We start from the raw sequence: 25,315 nt of genomic DNA, 5'->3' as shown, positions 1-25,315 counted from the left end.
CTTGGAGAAGACACAAGGAATTAAGGTCCAGAAGACAGGAGGAGGGATTGTGCTTGAGCTGAAGGAGAAAGATCTCATTCCTTGAGAGTGGATGCAATTCCTCAGGCCATAATAAGAAATTTGGATTTTATTCTAAGAGGTGTGGAAAGTCCTTGGAGTATTTTCTCCAGCAGTATGATCTTTGGGTATGTGGTTAAAATATAACTTTAAAATCCCTTTCAATATTGAGATACATATTCTCTCCATAAATAGACATATTCAAGATACAGGGTGATCTTGCTGTTGTCCACACAAGCTTCTTACTGTTAACCATATCTAGTGAAATTATTTGAGCTCCTACATCCAGTTACACCCTGGACTTTTCAGCTATGTGTCAATAAATTTTCATTTTTGCCTAAGCTAATTTAGGTTGAGTTTAGTCACTTGAAACTAAGAGTCTTAACTAATACCTTGTCCCATTCTTCAGGCAATTTCTCACATGCCTTGATCCTGAGTATTTCCACCATCTGCATCACTTCTTGAACAAGCTCTACTTTGTCCATATACTACTTAAACTGCAGAGATCAGTAATCCAAATGGTTTACACATGAAACAATATACTTATTTTATCACAATGAATATAGTTCAACTAATGCACACCAATAAGAAGATAGTGATTTTTTTGGTAGAAATTACCCATATGAGTTAATGCACAAAGCTTAATTTTTTATAACCCCATAAGTGTTTATCACAAGTATTTTTACCAAACTAAGATTTCCCTAATCCTGTAAGTACACAGCTGAGTATTTAGAACAAATGCCAATTATAACACTTATTCCTAGTGATTTGAGAAAAGCATGATTTGGGAATAAGACAGACCTACGTATGAATTCTGATTGTCATCTTCTAGCTCTGTAAATTTAAATAACCCTTTACCTCAAAAGTCAGTTTCTGTACCTACAAAATGGGGATAATATTCCCCTTATGGTATTGTTATGAAAAATAAATAAGTAAAAAACCAAAAACATTTGTCCCAAAATGCTAACTTCTACACTATCCCTTTTGAGCCCTTTTGTCTAGCTCTCCAAGATGTTTCGTTCCCCAAATCTCTAATGCAAGCAAATCACAATTTCTCCCAGATGTGTACATATCACAAGAGTGATTATAAGACCCCTAAACTGAAGGTGTAAGAACTCAAGATCCACACAAGCAAAATCAATGACTAAGAAGACTGGATTTGAAATAGGGTGTGGTGGGAACTGTAGTAAATTGCCAAGCAAACACTCCATCTAAAGACACCTTCTATTCCACTCCAGCTGATTTTCATCATGGGCAATATGGCAAACTATCCTGATTTCTATAAGAAACAAAGGAATCTGAAGTTTCATTAGGTATCTATTAATTTTGAAATGCTGGCAGAATTCTATTCAAAATTTATTAATTTATTAACTTTATAGTATAATAAAGTTATGTGAATGTGGCTTCTCTCTTAAAATATCTAATTGTACTGTACTCACCCTTATTTTTGTGATGATGTGAGATGATAAAACGCCTACGGGATGGGATGAAGTGAAGTGAATGATGTAGGCATTGTGTTGTACCATTAGGCTATTACTGACCTCGTGATCTGTCAGGAAGATCATCTACTTCCAGGCCACAGTTGACTGTGGATAAGTGACATTGTAGAAAGCAAAACCACAGGCAAGGGGAGACTACTGTACTGTTTCCACTGAGATGATCTCCTTGTTTATCAACCTATCTTTACAACCTTCCCATTCGGATTATTGATCTCTCTTGTATTCTCAAGCAGATCATTTAAGTAGGGTAAAAATATTTTAGAAAACAGGAAAAAACAGAACTTAGCAAACTTTTAGCATATAGAAGGCTATTTCCAAAGGTAAGGCTTTATGATATGGGGGAAATTATTCGACCAATGACATCTAACAAAACGCTGCATTAGAATTGTTGTGACCTCCTAATATATTATTTAGAAAGTATTTTTAGAATTATTTCATACACATATTTTATCTCCAATTAGTCTACAATCATTTTAAAATTATATATGTATTTTTATCTCCCCACAGAGTTTAATAAACATTTGTCAGGCTGACTGACTCAGAATTACTTCTCAGAATTACTACTAAGAAAATGAAAAACACTTAAAAGCCAAGATTTGTGTATAAGCTAGAATTTACAGCATTACTTTCACTCCAGTCTTTTAGCTATACCTGATAAGGCATTCACTTAGAAGCTTTATAAACAAAAAAAGAAAACTATTGTTAAATTTTACTAACTATATGGAAGAAAAATTACTAAACAAATCCAGGCTGAACTCAACTACAGATGGTTCCCAACTTATAACATTTCCATTTAGGATGTTTTCCATTTTGTGATAGTTTAAGAGCAATACACATTCAGCAGAAAGTGTACTTGAAATTTTAAATCTTGACCTTTTCTCAGGCCAGCCATAGGCAGTATGATCCTCTTTCATGCTGCTGGGCAGAGACAGCAAGCCACAGTTCCTCGTCAGCTCCGTGAATACAAGGATCAACAACCAAGGCACTTACAACCATTCTGCACCCACACCACCATTCTTTTTCCGTTAAGTATTCAAGAAATTACATGATATATTCAACATTTACTAGAAAGTAGGCCTGTGCTAGATGATTATGCCCAACTGTAGGCAATGTAAGTGTTCTGAACACATTTAAGGTGGGCTGGGCTGAGCTGTGATGTTCTGCAGGTTACGTGTACTAAGTGCATTTTTGACTTCATGATATTTTCAATTTACGATGAGTTTATCAGGATGTAACCCTATTGCAAGGGAAGGAAGGTCTATGTAAAGTAAATAAATAAACTTTGTATCAGTTTGCTACAATATTACACCTCAGTCCAAAGTGTATTAAAAGAATAAGATAACTGCTCTAACAGGAATTCATTTATTTAATGGTGGTTGCTCTAGCAATGCAAAGATTGTTTATCACTTAAATACAAATAAGCATAATTTATCAATGTAACTGAGGGAAAAAATGCTACTTTACCATCTGGATAAATGATAAAAGTTATTTCATAAAACAGACTTTAAAAGGAAATGTCATTTTAAAGCAGATTTCTGAGCACAGCATCTACAAATCAAATGTTACTCACACAGTAGTGGTTATAAAATGCCTGCACATTAACCTTCGCCTTGTAGAGCTATTTTGTAAAGAATATTCATGAAAAAGAGAGAAGTCACTCAGTATAATAAAATAAAATAGGCAGTCTGTATTTTGTAGATATACTGAAAATAGCAAACATCCAAAGATGTTTTTATTTTTTTTTTTAGTCTTTATTTATTTGGGGGGGGAGGGAGAGAGTGAGCATGAGTGGAGGGAAGGGCATAGAGAGAGGGAGAGAAAGAGAATCCCAAGCAGGCTCCACACTGTCAGCACAGAGCTCGATATGGGGCTCGAACTCACAAACTGTGAGATCATGACCAGACCCGAAATAGTCAAACACTCAACCGACTAAGCCACCAAGGTGCCCCTAAATAAAGATGTTGCTTTCAAAAGAGTTTGGTAATTACTAGAAAGCCAAAATAATGGAAACTGAGAAGAGAAAAATGTGAACCCCTGAAATAGGAACTTTGCTAATAATGATACCACCATTTATACAGTATTTTAAGAGAATCACGCAGATAACTGAGTGGCAGGGCCAGAATCCAAACCCATGTCTCTAAAAGCATTCCAAGTCCCAGTTTAACAACAACAACAAAAATGTAACATTAAAAGCTTCTATAAGGAGTTGTTCCTATATCCTTTGAAATCTAATTTCTGAAACTTCTAGGTTTCTAGAGTTAATATATTAAGAATTTATTCCTCTGATTTCAAATTATTAAATATCTTTGAAGTTTTACTAAATTTACACATCTTCAAAAAAAATCTTTATTCTAGCACTTAAAAAGATTCACATATTCATTCCAACAGCTTTATGAGGCTTGGCCGCCCAAAAAGTTACATACACACTCAGGCACTTGGAAGGTCACCCAACGGCCCTTTAACTGACCAAGGCAGGGCAAAGTGGCCACTTTCCCACAATTGGACTCCAAGTTCATTTTTCACAAGGACACCTTCCTCAAAATAGGCTGTGGGCAGTTGCAGTTAAACCTTGCCTCTGGATTATGAAACCAGTGAGGTTATCATGATTCTCATGGCTACTTTGATTTCAGAGTGTCTTATTTTTTGAAGTAGAACTTTGTGAATGGAGAGGCTAAGGTACTGCCTTCCCAGTATGTATGTATGTATGTATGTATGTGTATGTGTGTGTGTGTATCTGTGTGTGTCTGTGTATGTATATATATATATATATATGTGTGTGTGTGTGTCTGTGTATGTATATATATATATATACATACACAGACACACACACACACACACACACACATATATATGTGTGTATTTCATACATATATATACATATGTATATATATGTATGTATGTATTTCAGTAGCATTTTAGATTGTAGGCAAGCAATCAACAGTAAAATACATGTCAGTAACCTGTTCCTGACAGATTATACAGCAGCCCTGGTTCAAGGATTTCTTTCCCTACAAGAATCCTAAGACTGCTTGCTAGTTGATTCTTTGCTTTTTTGGCTATTTGCTGGTTTTGGTGAATTTGCTGTGAACCAGGGAGTGTGCAGTATTTTTAGAGTCAGCCTATGGCTAGGAATATACTTCAACTGTCTTAAAATGAGGTCCCTGGCTCCCTCTAGTACAAAGTCAGGGGATTTGAATTCAACCTGCAATATTCTATTGTAGATCTCTTGGAATGTGCTTGCCTCAAAAGGAGGCATCCCAACTAAAAATTCATAGCAAAGAACTCCAAGGCTCCGGAGATCCACCTTATCATTGTGCATTCTTCCTTCCAACATTTCAGAAGCAGGTAGTCAAGGATACTACACAGTGTGGTTCCCTTGGAGAATGTGGCATGTACTGACCACCCTAATTCTGCAGTCTTAAACAATCCAGCTGATTGTAGGAGCAGGTTCTCTGGCTTAATGTCTCTATGAATAACTCTCTTTGAATGACAGTAAGCAGGGCTTGCTCCTTCTCAGGATGAAGAGAAACATGACAAGCCTCTTAGGAACTCTTTGTCTTCAGCATGCCACCATCAGCAAGATCTAAGAGCTCCTCTAGCAGATCATCCAATGCTAGGGAAGGGTGTAGTGGTCACTTTTGCAATCCTGCCCCCTGAAGATTGGTAAGAGCATCTAGCTCCCTAAAGGTTGAGACAGACATGCTAAAAGAGCTAGGACACTAGAAGAATCCTGAGTTTGGGTCAAGGATAAAACAGAAAATAAGAACCTTGAAACTAGAAGCTATGACTGCAGGTGGGCAGCAGCATGATTCCTACACAGCCAGGTGAGATGAGTCATATAATATCACAGACTTGAGATTCCCTGACCCCACTTTCAGTAGCCTTCCCTTTCGCACCTAGAATCCATCTTGGGAAGTGAGACAGAAAGGGGATACCCTCGAAAGAGCAGAGAAATAGCACCACTGGGGAGCTGAACTTACACAGCACAATCACTGTAGAGAAGAACGAGATTGTCCCTACAATGTGGGTCAGAAACCCCAGCCAGTAACATCTTGATTCTCACTTTTATTAGTTTGTTTCACTTTCATTTTTATCTAACTCGGTAAAATGGTGTCAAAAATCTCAGTCATCATCCTTGATTCAAAAATCTAAAAGTCATCATTGATTCATCTCTCTCTCTCTCTTTTTTATCCCCACAGCCAATGTATCACCAAGTTCTGTCAACCCTCCCTTCTAAATGTAGAAGAAAACTACCCACTTCTCTCCTCCATGGGCAGTATCATATATTGCCCAGAATACCAGAACAGTCTCCTACAGTATCCTTGCTAACCACCTCCGTCTAAAATTCTTTCTCCTTTAAGTATCCAAAGTGCTTAAATTTCTTCAGTAACTCTAATTACAGTTAAAATGAAAAATCAGACCCTTATTGTGGCTTGTGATCTTTGTCTGCCTTACTCCTCAGTATTAGTGTATCTACCCCTCAGCAACACTGACCTCTCTGGTCTTCAAAATGACAAATTATGTTCCTTCACAGAGTCTATGCAGCTGATGCTCTTTCTTCTTGGAAAATTCTAGCTTGCAGATCTTTACATGACAAAAAGCTCTTTCTTGTCATCAGGATTGTAACTCCATATCACTCTTTCAGAAAGGATTTCCCCAAGCATCCCATCAAAAGTAGCCCTCTTTCCCCCCAACTTTCCCTCATCTGTTTGTTTATGAGATATAGCCCAGCTATCCCTTCAGAATGTAAGCTCCTTGAAAGCAGGAGTCTTATGTGTGTCTTGTTCACTGGTATACAGGCACTTTATCAATTTTGTTGAATGAAGTAATGAAAAATGGGTAAACAAATGAACTGGGCTACAGAGGAAAATGCTTACCTTCTTTTCATTGCTTCTTTCTCACTGACATTTCTCAAGTCACTCTTAATTTTTCCACCACTAGGCAAAAGGACTAGGAATCAGGAAATGAAAAAAAAAACCAAAACAAAAACCCAGGAAGTATAGCCCCAATGAGCAATACGCAAAGGGTGTAAACAGCGATTAGGGAAAGAAAAATCTTAATTTAAGAAAGAGAAGAGTAGCCTTCCTCAAATATCAGAACCTCTCAGTGCTAGACTTTCGAGTCAGGAACATAAATGTTAAGACATGCCCATGTTCTATAAAGGATTGTGTAAATTGTATTTTCTGAGTTGAAATATTTAAAATCCACTAGGAAATATATAACTGGCAAATCTTTCTAAGAGGACTTACAAGAGATCAAAGTGAGGGCTTCTCACTACTGAGTTTTCATGAAGCAGTACAGCCATGTTGTTAATTGACATGAGATGTGCTATGGGATTTCATCTTTTTCACAACTGACAAATAAATTGGCAATCAGTGTAAAGGTGATCAGAAAAAAAAATAGATACACTACTTTAATTTCATGGGAAAATGGACCTTAAATGACAGATTTATGAATAAATATCTTTTAGTTAAACTTTAGTTGAAATTAATCTGCTCAAAGAAACCTGAAAAGACGGTGACATAGAGAGTTTTTGTGTAAAACACTGAGTTTAAAATTATATGCATGTATTCACATAAGTTGATAAGTCAGTGGCTTTTAAGAGCAGAAGTGTGATATAATTATGCCTAATATATACTTTTTGTGTACAAAAATTATATTATTTGACTATACTTGGACTTCTACATAATATGGGAAAAACTTGTTTCTTAAAAAAAGCATATTAACCAGCCTATTAATAATCAGGTTCCTAATGTAGCATCACATTCTGAAATAAAAAAACTACATTCCTATTATGTTACAGATTAATACTTGTTCTCAGAACTATTTCCAAAAAAGAAAAAAATTCTTACCAGACATAAACTGTGTAATAGAGGATAATTCCATTTGGCTCCAGGGGTGGTTGCCATGACAACTTCACCGTGACACCAGACAACTGTTTTACAGAGAAGCCTTGAGGGGGAGAATCAGGAGCTGAAAAGTTAGGGTAAGGATAATACATTTTATTAAACATATATAAGAGAAGGCTAAAATAGCAATGCACAAAATTTTCACTATAAACATTCTGGTCAATGAATCAGGTGCAGTGCCTTTCCCCACAAGCATGGGAGACTAATTGTTTACTTTCAAAATGAGATGATAAAAAGAGATTTTGCATGGTGGTGTTAGAACATCTGTTTCTGTGATTCAATGGAAAAAAATATTTCATGAGAAAAAAGAACAAGGGGTATGTCACAGTGATTCACCTACTGTTCAAGTACATCTTGGTAAATTATCATCCTCTAGTAAAAATAAAACTACTGGGGTGAATAAATACAATATGTAGTAAAAGTGTTCCTCAAACAATAAAAAGAAGTGGAAAAAAAATCACACATTCAAGAAGTGGTAAAGTGATAAGCATAACACAGGGAGAGCAGTTAAAATGACTGACCTCACAAATAAAAACTACATTCCTCAATTTCAGTTTGTCACTAAACTGTAAAATAGTATCAAAATCTGTTCACTGAGTCTCCAAAATTGAATGGTGACAAAGAAAAGCAACACAGCACATAAATAATATGGACAGGTTAGGGTCTACTTCTAATTCCACCAGTATAGCGGAAGGATCTAAATACCTGAGCCATTTTGCACTAAATAAGCTCTACAAAAATTACTACAACCTAGTTAGCTAAGTTTATATTTACATTAGATAAGACATATAGAATGGCATTTCTCAGCTCCTGTGTAACACTACAGTAATGTCTTAGAGCATTAATATACAATTTTGCAATAGAAGGGTATACATTACTAAAATTTTTATCATTGTTATAGTTATATGGAAAGTAAACTCATAGGTAGCTGATAGAAGTTTTAAGAATTTGTTCAGATCTTTGAACAATGTTAATTTATAGATTAGCACATGTGCAGATCACTTTTTCCAACAATTTAAAGAAAATGCCACCTGAATTATTTTAAATTCGTTTTTTATTTTCTGAATAATCTCAACCAGAGTTGTATGTGTACATATGCATGTGTAATGTGTATGTATGCTTTTGCTATTTTAGTAACAACAATTTTCCAACACAAAAAATTACTGAGCAGAGAAAAGGTTTATGAGATGAATTCTAAGGAATAATGGTGACAGCTGTATTCATATTTTTATTTGTTATTCTCACTAGCACTACAATAAAAATGCTTTCAAATATTGATTATCACAAGAATCCGTATATCACTTGGAGATGTCTAGTTCCCAAGATATGAATTACTTCTGAGAACTCTTTCATTTGTCAAAACAAAAGCCTATGATATTTTCCCTAACATCTTTGTAAAACTTAACCTTTGTTTATTGTTGGAAAAAAAGGATTTCAATCAAAAATAGCACTGATAGAATATAATCTGTTGTAACTAAGTATTTCTACTCTATAATATGCTTTAAGACTATTATGTCAAATATCAGATAATTCTAAGTGTTTTATTTTTAATTCCAGTATATCCTTGGGTATTTTCCTTTTTACGTGAAACATTTTATTGCTAACTAAATATAATTAACATGTCTATCTAAACAAAATACTATATATCTACGATAGCAAGCTAAGTTTTAATCATTTTGGCATTTGTATTCTAAAACACAATGTAAAAAAAAATGAAATTGGTGCAGGGGATTAAGAGGTACAAACTTTTAGTCATAAAGTAAATTAAAAAAATTATTTTAAAGAAAGAGGAAAATTAGAATATATAAATGCAATATCTTTTGCAATCTGTCCAATTCATCATAACAAAGCATATGAGAATAGGTGAGATGGGTATACATAAGACTCTTTCTCCTCCTGGTATGGTCTTTCCTAACTCTCATCTTCCCTCAGGTCACATCTTAGACTTAACTTCCTCATCTACACTTCTTCTACCTCAGTAACTAACATGCCTCTTATTGTCCTGAGGAGTAATTTCGGGGAAATATTAAAGTTATAAAAACTATTTGTCTATACACTTATGGAATTTAGAACTCTGCCACTGAGCTGCAAGTTTCATGAGGACAATAAGCACCTAATACCCAAAATACAAAGCATCTCAGTCTTTTATCCATTCTTGATTTGTCATAATTTTTCATTAAAGGGGTACAATTCTTCACCCCATTCATTAGTAATTATATCAATGACTTGACCAGACACTTAGATGCTAAGTTCACTATGGTGATTTGCCATGGTAACTTTAACAGTCCAGGTAATTCAGATGCACTGTAGAGTTTGAAACAATTGATTTAAGTGGTAAAAAGCTCTGTCTTCTTGGAATATATGTTCACTACTGGTCTAGATTCCTTCATATAAGATCTCGAATTCTTTTTTTTTTTTTTTTAATTTTTTTTTCAACGTTTATTTATTTGTGGGACAGAGAGAGACAGAGCATGAACGGGGGAGGGGCAGAGAGAGAGGGAGACACAGAATCGGAAACAGGCTCCAGGCTCTGAGCCATCAGCCCAGAGCCCGACGCGGGGCTCGAACTCCCGGACCGCGAGATCGTGACCTGGCTGAAGTCGGACGCTCAACCGACTGCGCCACCCAGGCGCCCCAAGATCTCGAATTCTTACCATCAGGACTATTTCATTAAATTAGGAGGTGGGGAAGTGGGTACTATGTCCAGAGGGGCATTGCATAAATTATCTAGTACATCTTTCTTAGGCATTATCTAAGATGGAAAAAAAGAGCTAACCCCCACTCTGTTCTAGCCTTTAACGATTGTCCCATTGGAAAGGATGTTTTATTAGTTAATTTTCATTTTATTTCAGCACAAAGAACTGAATTATGACAAAAATTAAAAGTTGGACAGGTGAACTTTGATGGAGAAATAAGCATAATAAGAAGAGGTAATGACTAGGGAAGACCAACCCATGAGAGGACTTAGAACCTGGGACAAATCAGAGCAGCCCACTTGGACACTGATGAAATAATTTCATAGAGAGAAAAATAGGGAAGGACCTCAACTGGGAGAAGAAGGCTCCAAAGACTATTACTTTGAATAAAATAAGAACAATGCAAGAAAAGTCTTCCTTCTGCTATACATATAAAACGCACATATTGTCCTGGTGTATGACTAGAAACATGCACAGAATGCAACTTAACTTCAAGATGGAAAAACTTGAAAGAGAGGGGGGAATAAAGATATCCTGCAAACACTTATGATACACCCAGGCCCAACCAACTCTCATGGCAATAGGACTTCCTTTTGCAGAAATAAAAATAAAAATAACAGTGTCAAATATATATAATGTATAAAACATAAAATGCAAATCCAAATCCCAAATATATTCCTCAGAAGTAATTTTCTTAGCATGATATATGCCTAGAACTTGGTGAGGTACCAGTGTAAAGTCATCTCAGTAGTAAAGTTGATTTTATTCAGGTTTAGGAAAAGATATGTTTAAATATTCAATATTTAATAAGGCTATTAGCATTCAGGAATGGCATCTTGGAAAATTACATACAGAAACCTAAAAACTGGCCTGAACTCATTATCAAGCTAGTCCTAATACAGTAAAAAAAAAAAAAAAAAGAAGGGGGGGGAGGTTGCAGGTTGACATAACAGAATCTACTACAAAACTGATGTAAATGTCTATTCTTATGAACATTAAAGTTGAAAAACACAGCCGTAACATACATTAGTTTATATTCAAACCATTCAAACTGAAATTTTAGCCTTAAAAACTGCCATGAAAAAATATTACTGATTTTTTACAGAGCACGGATGACTTGAGCATCAAAGAAGAACATTTTATACCTGATTTCATTGAACATAAAGCTGACTTTGCTAGCTTCTTTTACTCTGTGACAGTGAAATTTCTGTATAATGCTGACATGCACATAACTGATACCCCGGTCTAAGAGAATTTTCACATTATATCTTCATTTTATGCACATGTTTTTTTTCAAATGTGATGGATTCAAAACATATCAGGATCCACTACTGTATTTACCATCCTCTTCAGTCAGTATACTTATGGGTGCGCTCCGAACTCCTTCACCCCTGAGTGTGCTAGCAGACACCTCAATCTTGTACTGGGTATATTTCTTCAGTCCTAAAAAGAAATAACATAGGTAAGTTAAGACTTATAAAATATCCTTTAATAATAGGCAAGAAGGAAACTATGAAATGACTCTTAATCTTCCAAAAGTAAAAATTAAATGAAAATGTACTTCTTTCAAATAGTAAGTCCTATTACAAAGACAAAATGGTATAGGATAAGGTCACAAAGGATTGACTTTGAGTATTCTTTCATGTGACTGTAATAAACTCCTAGTTTATTTAACCAAAAAGCCAGTATTGTCATACTCTGTACAAAATGAATCCTACTTACCACTTATAATATAAAAGCAAGCTAATATTTTATAACCACATTGTCAGTACAAATATAAATGTACAACATTAAATATTCTTTGTACCTTTAATGCTTTGGGTCAAAGAGGTTGTATTTATAGCTCTTTCTTCATTTCCACTACTTCTCCTGATGTAAATTGTATATTTTTGTATGATTCCATTAGGACTACTTGGGGGAAGGAACGATAGCTCAATCTCTCCAGAAGATATATTTTTGTAGGTAACATTTTCTGGTGCACTATCGGGCACTGGGAAAAAACAAAAATATAAATGCATGAAATAATTCCATCCTAAAAATACATTCTTAAAAAAATCTATTTTGCTGAAGTTTTTAAAATTTTTTTTAATGTTTATTTTTTGACAGAGACAGAGCATGAGTGGGGGAGGGGCAGAGAGAGAGGGAGACACAGAATCTGAAGCAGGCTCCAGGCTCTGTGCTGTCAGCACAGAGCCCAACGTGGGGCTCGAACCCCAGACCATGAGATCATGACCTGAGCTGAAGTCAGACACTCAACAGACTGAGCCACCCAAGCACCCCATTTTGCTGAAGTTTTGATCCAAGTACACTAGAATATGTTTATAAGAACATTCACTAGAGTGTAATTGTAATAAACATCCTAAATGGAATAAGATACACATAACTTATACACTTAAAACTGTATAGAAAAAATTTTATCTCAAAAGAAATTCATACTATGATTCTACAAAATAATGCTTATAGATGATATTTTTATTAAAATATTTGAGATGGTATTAAGCTATTGCTGAGGATCATACAGATGGAAAAAAAAATTGAAAAACACCTAAAAGTCAATTCTGCCTTTCATTAATAATAATAACATATAAAACATTAATAATCAGTTTTGTATATAACGTATGACAAGGCAAGGAATCCTCCCTAAGTATAATGTTGCACATTATGATCTGTCAGGAAAACAGTCTCCTAAGGATATAGGATATTGTTAAATAAAATACTAGTTTGATGTATCTACTAATGTTCTTATTGTATTGAATTCAATGGTCACAAAAAGTTTCTCCACATATGTTCAAATACTAATACTACATGTGGGATTCTGATTCTGGTAAATATTGAAATAGATACCCTACACTGAATGACTATATTAATTAAAACAATTAAAACCCTTCATAAAATTAAAACAAACTTTTGTTTAAAGGAATTGAAGAGTTGACAACAAAACTGGAAATCTGTGGTGGCCAAAAAACAAAAGCAAAAAAAAAAAAAATTAAATTACACACACACAAAAACACAGTAAAAACAGGTATTGTGAAATGGAAGCTGGTACTAATGCCAGCTTTGTCTTGAAGGGTACTGGTCAATCCTGGTGAGGTTGAGTTTTTGCAAAACAGCTATGCGGAGTGCCAGATAAAGAACTGAAAGACTTGGGCCAACAGAAGAGTAAGGGACATCCCTGCATAATAAGCTGGAAAGCCAAAAGAATGCAACTTTAACCATGTTAGTGGACAATTCCAGGGGGTACCTTGAATTCTTCTGCAGAGTACCACAGAATTCAGTGTGAGTGGTAGCTGCTGTTCTTGTGCAATATGGTATGTTCACCCACAGGGAAAGGGGAGTGAGAAGTAAACCCACCATGCAGAAGAGGACAGAGGGTAATTTTTTTTCTCGCTGCTCTCTGGATAAAGATGCAAAAAAGAAAAAAACAATTATGCAGTTTTGGAAGTGCATGCCTATTCCTATGAGTCTATGTGGCTCAAATCCATGCTACCTAGATAGCCTGAAAAAATGTTCACTTCAGAATTTAAATGAAAATGAATCTGTAATCCTGAGTTGCTATTATTCAAAAGCAACTAGCAGAAGCAAACATAAATCCTCTCCGAAGGAACTCAACTTCAACTCAGGCCACATAAATTTACCACAGATAAATTTCAAGGAAAATGTGCTGACTGATAGCAAATCAGGCACCAATAAAGACAGCAAAGAAAACAGAAAAACAAAAACAAAAACAAAAAACCTGTCTCTCTCGGTCTCTCTCACTCTCTCTCATACACTCTCTCTCTCTCACACACACACACACATACACACACACAGACTTCAAAAGACTTCAGATATTGAAATTACCAAAGAATAAATATATGAATGCCTAATGTATTTCAAGAGATCAAACAGATTTGAAAATATGAGCAAAGAATTATTCTTTAGATAATAATAAATGATGCATATAGCCAAGCAGATTTGAAAGAGAACCAGACAGGCCTTCTACAATAGAAAAACAAAATAACTGAAATTAAAATTATTTTAATATATAAAAGAGCATATTAGATAGAGATGGAGAGAAATTTAGTGAAAAGAATGACAGTATTGAAAAATTATCAACAATGGAGCTCAAAGGAAAAAAATACAGAAAATGTAAAGAGCAGATAAGAGACATGAAGCATATACTGAAGGAGTTTAAGATAGATAACAGAAAGAAGGAGGAAGAAGAAATATTTCAAAGGGTAATGGCTGAAATTCTGAAAAATGTTGTTCAGGTCAAGGAATCTCAATAAGCTCCAAGCATGAAATATTTTTAAACAATCATATCTAGACACATCATTGTAAAAGTACAAATAACAAAGAAGAGAAGATCTTAACAGCACCAGAAAAAAACAAAACAAAACAAAACAGATCATCTACATAGGAATGACAATTAGACGGACAATTGACCTCAACTGAAAAATGAGAATTCTATCCCCAGAAAAATTAACAAGAGCAGATAAAAACATATTCTGACGATCAAAACCAGAAAATCCTCAATGAATGAAGTTATAAACAATGCATTTTAGGCAGAAAAATATTTACTGGAGATGAAAAACCACAGTTGCAAAGATAATGGTTTAAAAATTGCCTGCATGGGAACAATAACAGTAATGACTACTTTGAGGGGTTAAACAATATAAACTAACAACATAAACATTATTGCCATTATAAAGTCCTATTATAAGAATATTTCCTTTCAGGGGCGCTTGGGTGGCTTGGTTGGTTAACTGTCATACTTAGGCTCAGGCCATGATCTCATGGTCATGGGTTTGAGTCCCGCACTGGGCTATCTGCTGCCAGTACAAAACCCACTTTGGATCTCTGTTCCCCCCCCCCCCCGCCCCTCCCCAGCTCATTCTCTCTCTCTCTCTCTCTCTCTCTCTCAAAATAAATAAATTTTAAAAAAGAGTATTCATTTCAAAAGAAATAATTGAACCTATATATTGGCACTCAAAATATAATAGATATTAAAGTTGCTACTAGTAAATTTAATGAAGCAGAAAAACAAAATTCAAAAGCCTTGAAAATGTGGATGCAAAACCACTTGTCCCCAGTTGTTACCTGTTATGAAGTGTATTTCATCTAAGGCACACTTAATAGGAAAAACTGATGGAAGAATATTGATATTTCTAAAACTTTGGGAAGAATTGTAATTTAATACATAGTTTAATGTAGCAATATAATTCTACACAATATAATCTTTTTGCATACATTCAAAATTTCTAGTTACCTTCTCAAGCCAACCCATTACATTGAGAAAAATTCTCAAAAACTACTCTGAATGCTTTCTCAACCTTCTGGCTCTAAGAGAAATTTTGGACCTTCTGAGAACATTATATTTTACCACTCTTGGGTAACAGGTAGTCATTGTTTTTCTCCTACAACCCCTATAACCATAGAACCTGGGAGTTGAGTAGCTGTATTTATTGCCCATCTTTGCCATATCCAGATCATTTCTCCTTCCTTCTTCCTGAAGAACTCTTGTGCTATCCCTCCTTAAGACAGTCATCTAGTGATACCATGCCACTTCTTCAAACATCTTAAAATTTTAATCACCTAAGAGGGGAGGAGGGGAGGAGGAGGGGTTAAATAGGTGATGGGGATTAAGGAGTGCACCTGTCATGATGAGCACTGGGTGATATATGGAATTGTTGAATCACCATATTGTACATATGTGAAACTAATATAACACTTAATGTTAGCTAAGTAGAATTAAAATGAAATCTTAAAAAAAAAAAAAAAAACAAGAAGAAAAATTTATCACCTAGATGACTGGACTGACTTTCTACCAGTCTTAAAAGATGTCAACATCAATGTAAATGATCTTTCCAATTCTCTGGACTCTGTATTCCTTGATCTCCATAATTCCAATTTTTCCTCCACCCCACTTTAACCACTAGCTTTTATGGCAATACCTGAGATCTTGTTATTACCGGTATTCCTTTCTTTGGCAACAGTTTATTGTATTGGCACTCCAAAAATTCTTTGTATTGACACTCCAAAAATTCTTTAACCCTCATCCAATCTTCATGGTTCATCATCTCCCTTATGTCTCATCTCCCTACTTACTTGGGCCAGAATCCATTGCCTGCCAATAAAACCAGTCCCTAGCAATCTCCATCAACTCCTTTTTCCATCTTGCTTTCCAGCAAAATTCCAATTCAGGTTAAACCAATTTCATTGCTAGTTCAAGATCTGCAGTGAACAGCTGAAAATGTCTGAACAAAACAAAACTCCAGCTAACAAGCCTTATTTACATTTAAACCTTAAATTTCAAATGAATCTTTTCCACTGCCCAGCAGCCTCTATTTTCCTTTAGTCAGTTCAGTCTCCCCTTCTGTTACGTATGTTTTTCACCATCTTTTCTGTCCACCATCATCCAATATCACTCCCCTTCTTATTCAAAGCTGATAAACTTGCTTCTCACTTCATTGAGAAAATAATAACACTCAGAAAAAAACTACATTATCTTCCTACCACCAATTTCCCTTTAACTGCCTTCTCTACTTAACTCCCTTCAAAGTCCCAGCCCTGCATTTCTTCTTTATTTAAATTCCAGTTTGTTAACATACAGTGTAATATTAGTTTCAGGAGTAGAATTTAGCGATTCATCACTTACATACAACACCCAGTGTCTTCCTTAATACCCAACACCCATTTATACCATCCCCCTCCCATCTCCCCTGCAGTAACCTTCAGTTTGTTCTCTATAATTAAGTCTGTTTCCTGGTTTGCCCTGCCCCATGTTCATTTGTTTTGTTTCTTTAATTCCACATATGACTAAAATCATATGGCATTTATCTTTCTCTGACTTATTTCATTTAGCATAATACTCTCTAGCTCCATCCATGTCATTGCAAATGGCAAGATTTCATTCTTTTTGATGGCTGAGTAATAGTCCATTGTATATATACCACTTCTTTATCCATTCATCAGCCAATGGATATTTGCCTGGCCCTCCACTTCTGTGGTAGATTCTATTCTATCTAGTCTGAGACTTTAAAACTGAAGTTATTCCCCCTCTGTCATGTTAATGATTTTTCTCTCTGTGTTGAATTATTTCTATATTGTAAATATGTGAAAACACACACATTATATCACAGCAAAAGAAAAAAAAATACTACTGATTCTCTTTGTCCTTTCAACTATTGCTCCATTTTGGCCTGTACGTCGTATCAAAATTCCTCAAAATCTGCCTTTACTCATTTTCTCCACTTTTAATGTATCATTCTGTCTTAATCTCACTTTAGTTAGGCATTTTCCCCCATTTTTTCCATGAAACCCACTATCATGAAGTCTTCAGTGATCTCCATATTGCCACACCACTAATTAATTGTGTGCCCTCCTCTTCACTCTGAGCAGAATTGGACCTAAAAAATAAATTCCTTCTACTTGGAAATATTTATTCACTTGCCTTACACAATCTTCTCTGCTTTTCCTCTTACCTCACCACTGCTCACTTCTGCTTAGTCCTTGACTAAATCCTCTCTGACTTCCAAAAGTCTATAGGTGTATAGGACATAGGTGTATAGGTGTATTCTATAGGTGTATAGGACAAGTCTATAGGACATAGGTGTATGTCTTCTTTCCATCTCTATCTACACTCCCTCTGGTGTGACTTTATCTCATCCCTTGACTTTGAATACCAGAGATATGGTAATTCATTCAAATTGTCTATTCAACTCTGGATTCTTCCTGTGAGTTTCAAACTTACATATCCAATTGCCTTAATGACAGGTACTCAGATATTTAAAACATGGTCAAAACAAAACTGAATTTCCTCCAAACTGACCTTTTCTCCAGGCTTCCCTGTCTCAGTAAATGGTACCAATATAATAGGGAAAGATAGGATAAAATAGGCAGAAAGGGAAAGATTAGGACCTGAGGCCCCTGGGTGGGGAAAAGCACATACAATGGAACAATGCTGGGAATGCCTTACCACAGCAAACCCCCTCGGGCATAAGGTTCCTCTTAAGAATGTAACAGACACCACCTACTACCCCTCAGGTTTCTCTCAGGAATCTGATAAAAGACCTGACTAAAAATAATAGTAGACCGTAAAAATCTATGACCCAAAGGAATGGTATAGCCATAGACTACCCCCCTCATACAATGGAAATGAGCCAATCAGGAATGGACAACCCAGCACCTAGAACTATCAAGCCAATAAGGGTGGAGCCTGAGAAGGTACAAGGGGGAAGGGTGGGGGCAGGAGGGTGGTGACCAGAACCTTATAAAACAAAGACCCTTGCCTATAGTCGGGGACATTCACTTTCGAATGTCTCCTCTCAGTAAAGACAGCTTCCATACTATTCTTTCTTTCTAATCTTATACTCTAATAAACTTTTGCTGGCTGCTCATTTTGTGTCCACCTCTTCATTCTTCGAAGCCATGAGACAACAAATCGCAGGTATTGTGCTAAGTAATACTGCAACGCCACCATTCACCCAGATATTCCAACCAAACACCTAGTAATTAAGCGTGATTTTTTTCCTTCACTCCCAAATCCAACATAGTCAGGAATGATCTTCCAAAACTGCAAATCATATCATGTTCTTGTCATAATTCTTCAATAGCTACCCATTACAATTAAACTCCAAACCTCTTAGAATGACACCCAAAAATCTGCACAGTCCACCTTTGCCAGGTTCTCTCTCCTCATCTGCGAATTGTCTCCGCATAACTATGATTACTCCAAAGAAAGAAAGGCTCTGCTCTTCCTCAACCACATACGGTATCTTTCTACTTCAGGAACTTCAGGCTATTGCTATTCTCCTTCTGAAGCATTTTTCTTCCTTAATCTCATCTAGTTTACTCCTACAGATTGTTAATGTCTCCAGGCAAATACAGTTTCTTCAGACAAGACTTCCCTCAGTCCTCTACCTCAAATAGCCTGCTTACTAATCAATACTAATCAGCCTGCTTAATTCTCTTCTTTCCCTGATTTTCTTTTCTTCCTAGAATACACTGGTACCAAAGTCATGTATAGCATTTGTTTACTGTGAAACTTCTAGAATGTTAAGTTCCAAGAAAGTAGGGATTTTCTCTTACTCACTGCTGCATCTACAATGCATATGATATGGAAACCACAAAAACCTGTTCAGGGAATAAATAAATATGTTCAACTGGACATAAAACATATTTAAAAACAAGAGAGAAATTCAAAGCTAAGCAAAACAAGTAAGATTGAAGTGAATAGCTCTTTAATTGCAAGAAAACAAAGGATTTAGTAATGCTATGCTTGAACTTAATAACTCAGTATAACTTTTGATTTTGAAAAATTCTCATTGGAATTTGCTAAGTTGTCCCTCTGGATTTGCATGCCTATCACCAGTAGTCAAGATATAAATATGCACCCCTGACCCCAGGCTGATATCCTTTGCATTTTTATTCATTTATCCTTAGGGGATAACCAGTGCTGGGTTCAGGGGAAATAAAGAAGACAGACTTGATGACTTACTGATTTGGGAGAGTAATGATGCACTTAAGAGTTTTCTGAACTAGCACAGTGTGTCCAATTGGAGAAGTATTGTGTAAAATAGATAATTCATGAATAAAAAGTAATTGTTACAAACAGTTGGAATAAGCTAAATCTATTTAAAAAATAAAAATAAGAAACAAGTTTGTTCACAATGATCTGAAAAGAAGAAGTGGGAAGTTATCTTGAGTGTGCCTAAAAATTGTTGTTTGGCATATACAGTTTTAATATTATATAGAAAAATTTTTAAATGCTATTCATTATAGAGTCCTATATAAAATTTTGATCAACATATAAGCTACTACCCATTAGTGGTCATTACCCCAAATCAGACATATTCAAGGCATTTTGTTAAAGGCTTAGTATAAAGTTATGTCTTAAAAAGAAAAGAGAATACACAGAGAACCTCAAAAGGTAATTTGTATGAGAACTTAAAGTTCTTTATGTGATTATTGAACTCTGTGAAAAAGCATGAATTGATTTCATTTGTTTGTCAACTGCACATACTTAACACACACACACATACACAAACACTCATGAGATCAAACGTATTGAGCTTTTCTGCTTGAACACAAGGGTATTTTACTTCTAGGCATTAGTAAACTCTGATTCCCCAATCAAGAGAAGCATGTGAATAAATTATTTATTTCTTTTACCCAGCAGCATTAACATATTGCTAACTACATCCCTCAATTTCTCATGAAACAATATTGAAAAGAGAGTTCTTGTTTTTTTTATAATACCAGTAGAGGAAGAATTTATTTAATAAGAATAGGAAGCCTTGGTAACAGATAGACAGTTGTTCTTGATACATCTTGCTTCAAATGACACGTTGAGACTACTCAAAATTTTAGCTTCCTCTTTTGCAAAAAGAGCTAAAACTGGTGTAGCAAACATACTACAGAAAAAAGTCACTAATGTAGACGTCATTGTCCACCATTTCCATCTAGATGAAGAATGCAAAGACATCGAGAGTATCCTAACTCAGATCAGAGAGCTAGAAATTAGAAGCGTGGACATTGAACATTATGCCCTATTATTAGACCTGTTTTGCTTCTGAAGAGTCTAGTATCAAAATGACCCTTTACTCACCCAAATGGGTGAGCTAGTGAGCCATGGTGTAAGTTATTTCCTTCTTTATTTTTCTCCCTCACTCTGGAGGCTTGAAATAATCAGCAAGCTTACCTCCAAGTCCCAACATTACTTCTCATCTACTCTGATTTTTGAGTCATTTCACTCAAGTATTTCTAGGTCTCCACATCTATGTATCTAGGGTTCTATGTATTTTTCTAAGATACATTCTAAAACTAATATTCTCACTTTTAACTACATGTCAAGTTAAATTCTTACATTCACTTAAGGTTTATTATCCCTGCCTTTGAATTAAGATCAGACAACAGATAATAAAATGAAAGTTAAATTAATTTTCCAATACTAAGTAAAAGATTGAATGCATGTAATAATTAGCAAACAACAAAAGATTATTGTATAGATAATCATTACGATAAGATGTTCTTGATGCTGTGACCATTTAAGTAGTGAAGTATCTGATAAGCATCCGTGCATATAGTGATTGTTTAATATCATAACAGTAACTTTGAAACTTACTTTCCTTCCTCATCTTATGCAGAGCCCAAGCAGCAAAATACTACTGCCAACAGTTAACAGAGAGACCCTAGATATATTCTATAATTTAGCAACTTTACTGATGGCTTCTAAAACAGATTGTACCATGAAAGGAAATAGGCTTTCCAGTCTGACGAATTTGGGTTCCAATTCCAGCTTCATCACTTACCAGCTGGGTGACCTTAAGCAATTAAATATCCACCAATTAATTTTAACTTTAGGAGGTCAGAAATTCATTTTCCTTTACAGTGCTATATTCCCAGTAGGGCTTGGCATATTACAAATATTTACTGAAGGGATGAACCCTTCAGACCTGTTTTTCATTAGGCAATGAAGATAATAATATCTTAATGCTTTAATATAGAATTAAAAAGGTAAATTTCATGAAAGACAAAGGCAGCGCCCAATGCACTTTGTAGGTGTCTAAAATATGCTTGTTTCTTTCCTTGACCCAGTGTAAACTATAAAGCTAGATCAGGTAAGAAGAGATTTTTTTTTCTTAAAAAAATACTTACTTTAGGTACAATATCTTTAATAAAAGCAATGAAACATGCCCATATACAGTTTAACATCAATTAGATTTCACCTTCAGGGATAACTCTTAAAGCTATAAAATGTTCCTTTCATTACTCTTTCATTTCTGCAATTACAACTATTGTCATTCTCTATGGGCTCTTTTGTGTCATCTCATTTTATTAATTTCAGTGACCAGTCTCAAGAAGGTGCTCGTGGTCAAAGATAAGTTGCTTTACTAGGTACCTACATCCTCAAGGTTAGAGATGGGGCTGCACATATAGCATCTGGATGAACCATGTGAAATTGCTGATATTTGGCCATTTATGACCAATAGGAATAGTAATTCTACATGGTTCAATGAGTAACTATTCAATAAATATTTAATTTTTTAAAAGTAGGAACAAAACAGTAACTTTGCATTTAGTTATTAATTCTCAGCATAAATTACAGAGTTGGCTTAAGAGTGATGCTTCAATTATACAATTATAAACATAAAATAAACAAAAAACTAAGCCAATATATGATTTTAAACATAAAATAAACAATAAGCTAAGATCAGGCAAAATAGCAAATATGCTATTTGTACTTACATCACTGAAACTGAAACACAAGTGCATAATTCCTTGCTTCCATGATTTCCTTTAGAAGGGATACTCCCTCCCCTCAGCCCAGCGACTTTGATAACATCCATTCTACCCTACTCTTTAAGATCCAGGTCAAATGCTACCTCCTGGACAAGGCTTAACCAGGCATGAGCTTCCTGGCTCCCACTCTGCATCTCTTTCTATATATATACCTCATTGGCACAGAGGAATCTATTCTTATAAGTGTGTCTCTGCTTTTACCTAATTTGAAAGCATGTGGTTATTCAACTCCAATATACAGGTTCATTGGTTTCTCAAGGTCTTTCATTTGAAAAACTCACTGGTACTATTTTGGAGTTCCTGTATATGTAAATCAGACTTTAAAATTTTACACAGTAAGCCTTTTCCCATACCTCACCAGAAAGCACAACAACAATAACAACAACAACAACAAAACAGATAAATTTCTGGGTTATACAAAAAGAATAGGAAATTTTACGTTATTTAAAATATAAACAATATGACAATTGTCAGCCATGTTTATTTCATTACTATGTATTATTAAACAACAAACAGAAAACTTACCAGTCTCAGAAGTCCTTACAGAGAGGAAAGAAGACAACTGATTGCCATGACCAAATCTGGTATACGACCTGACAGAGATGTTATAGAGGGTGTAAGGTTTTAAGTCCTTTAGAATTATGTTTGTGGTTGAGGTGTTCTTCATAAACAAGGTATCCCTATTTTTATAGAGCACTTCATAAGCAACAATAATCCCATTAGGTTTCTCAGGAGGTGACCACTTCAAATTTATTTCACTTGCAGTAACATCAATAACTTTAACATCTTGAGGTGACGATTCTGGTTCTGGAGGATGAAAACAAAATTTTATTTATTTATTTATTTTCAACGTTTTTATTTATTTTTGGGACAGAGAGAGACAGAGCATGAATTGGGGAGGGGCAGAGAGAGAGAGGGAGACACAGAATCGGAAACAGGCTCCAGGCTCCGAGCCATCTGGCCAGAGCCTGACGCGGGGCTCGAACTCACCGACCGCGAGATCGTGACCTGGCTGAAGTCGGACGCTTAACCGACTGCGCCACCCAGGCGCCCCGAAAACAAAATTTTAAATACATGTATTCTTTCATGCTTATTGCTTCAGACACTAAAGACAGACAGTAGATGTCAGTAAGCATGCAAAACCACTAGTTACTTTTTATTAAAATTGCACCTGAAATTCTTACCATCTTCTGGAGTTCTCACAAAGATGTCATTTTCTTCAGACAAAGAACTTTCTCCAACATGGGTTGAGGCAGCCACTCTCATTTTATATTTTGTGTATTTCTTTAACCCTATAATGACAACAGGTAATTTGTTCAAAGATTGTGAAATAAAATTCTTATTTTAGGGCCATCTGACATAGGACTAGTGAAAATAATTTATTTGGGAGACTGGCTCTCCAAGTCAGTTTCCTCATAATCCCATTCTCCCCAAATTCCTTGGGCTTGAGGGTATTTCCACGTTGGTGGTATTTTAGTTCTTTCCTCAATATTAGGGCAATGATCTGAAGCTGAACAATTATTTTTGGCACATTGCAAGGACTGTGTTGACTTGGCACAAACACTATGTCAGGTGAGTTCCTTCAGGTGAGTTCATTCATTCAAGCTTGTAACACTTCATTTCGATGTAACAGATATAAAGTTCCCCGTGTTTAAAATTTTTTTTAATGTTTATTTATTTTTGAGACAGAGAGACACAGAGCATGAACAGGGGAGGGGCAGAGAGAGAGGGAGACACAGAATCTGAAACAGGCTCCAGGCTCTGAGCTGTCAGCACAGAGCCCGATGCGGGCTGAGCCGAGATCGTGACCTGAGCCGAAGTCGGACGCTTAACCGACTAAGCCACCCAGGCACCCCTAAAGTTCCCTGTGTTAAACATATACCTATGATACTTGTAACCTGATGATGTCATTTCTTTGCAGATAAATATAGATAAAGAAAACCATCTAATCAAGTTACTCATGCACGTATTTTTCAAGATATCCACGGCAGCACAGCACAACGAAGTCTGAAATGATGCAGCACGTGTCCGGCAGTGTTCGAGGCAGACAGATGCATATTTTCATCAGAACAGGAATGTTTTAAAAAAGATTGTTCTACCTGTTATGAGAAAGCTGTTTTCTGTGGTGGTCATCTGGAATGCTCTGTTTGTATCCAGTTCCATTGCATAAATTGTATAATGAGTTATTTTTCCATTGGGATATTCTGGAGGATCCCAATATAACAAAATAGATGAAGAACTAATATTTTTATAGTTTATAATTTGAATGGAGCTTGGCACTTGTAAAGAAGAATGAACAATTAATGTGAATGAAAGAAAAAAAAGTATTATAATGTGTAAGAGCAATATTTGTAGGTAATTATTTCAAAGGAAATACATTCTTACCTTGCTCATGTGTCCTAACATTAAGAACCGTTGGTGGTCCTTCTCCCATGATGGTGAAAGCAGATACACTAATCATGTGCTCAGTGAAAGGTACAAGTCTTCTGATAACATAAGACAGCTGCTCAGCAGAAACGTCAGTGATATACAGATTCCTTGCAGTTCCTATTTGAAATCAGTTTAAAAAAATTATGATCAAAATTATGTTTCCTCACAGAGTGAAATCTTAAACTTGATTTCACATTCGCCATTAATTTCTTCGTGTACTCCTTTAAATGAAATAATAAAAATATGTATAAATAATAAACATGCATAATTAATAATAAATACATCCTGGAATATGAGATTAATGAGAAAACAAAACCTTCTCAAAGGGACGGGCTAGCGATTTTATTAAATGAAAGACTAGGTAATATAACAAATTAAAATGTTATAAGCCAATGGTATGTAGCAAGTGAATGTTATAGAAATGAGACTTTTATTTGGACTT

General features: G+C 35.4%; 1 protein-coding gene across 1 annotated transcript in view; it reads right to left on the bottom strand.

Annotated features, from left to right (window-relative positions):
- PTPRQ (protein tyrosine phosphatase receptor type Q) overlaps nt 1-25,315 on the bottom strand; it is a 201,205-nt gene that overhangs the window by 145,714 nt on the left and 30,176 nt on the right. Inside the window, exons 11-17 of the mRNA XM_047067212.1 lie at nt 24,829-24,990; nt 24,543-24,722; nt 23,628-23,735; nt 22,969-23,250; nt 11,969-12,151; nt 11,503-11,604; nt 7,409-7,529 (exon numbers count right to left, since the gene is read on the bottom strand). Coding sequence (XP_046923168.1) covers nt 7,409-7,529; nt 11,503-11,604; nt 11,969-12,151; nt 22,969-23,250; nt 23,628-23,735; nt 24,543-24,722; nt 24,829-24,990 — 1,138 coding nt within the window. The remainder of the gene's footprint in view (nt 1-7,408; nt 7,530-11,502; nt 11,605-11,968; nt 12,152-22,968; nt 23,251-23,627; nt 23,736-24,542; nt 24,723-24,828; nt 24,991-25,315) is intronic.

This window comes from Lynx rufus, unplaced genomic scaffold (assembly GCF_022079265.1).
Source record: "Lynx rufus isolate CCGP_SWC_20201006 ecotype Redwood Valley unplaced genomic scaffold, mLynRuf1.p SCAF_7, whole genome shotgun sequence".
NCBI classification, from domain to species: domain Eukaryota; kingdom Metazoa; phylum Chordata; class Mammalia; order Carnivora; family Felidae; genus Lynx; species Lynx rufus.
Note: the sequence above shows the minus strand (reverse complement) of the source record. Positions and strands in the feature narration are given on the sequence as shown.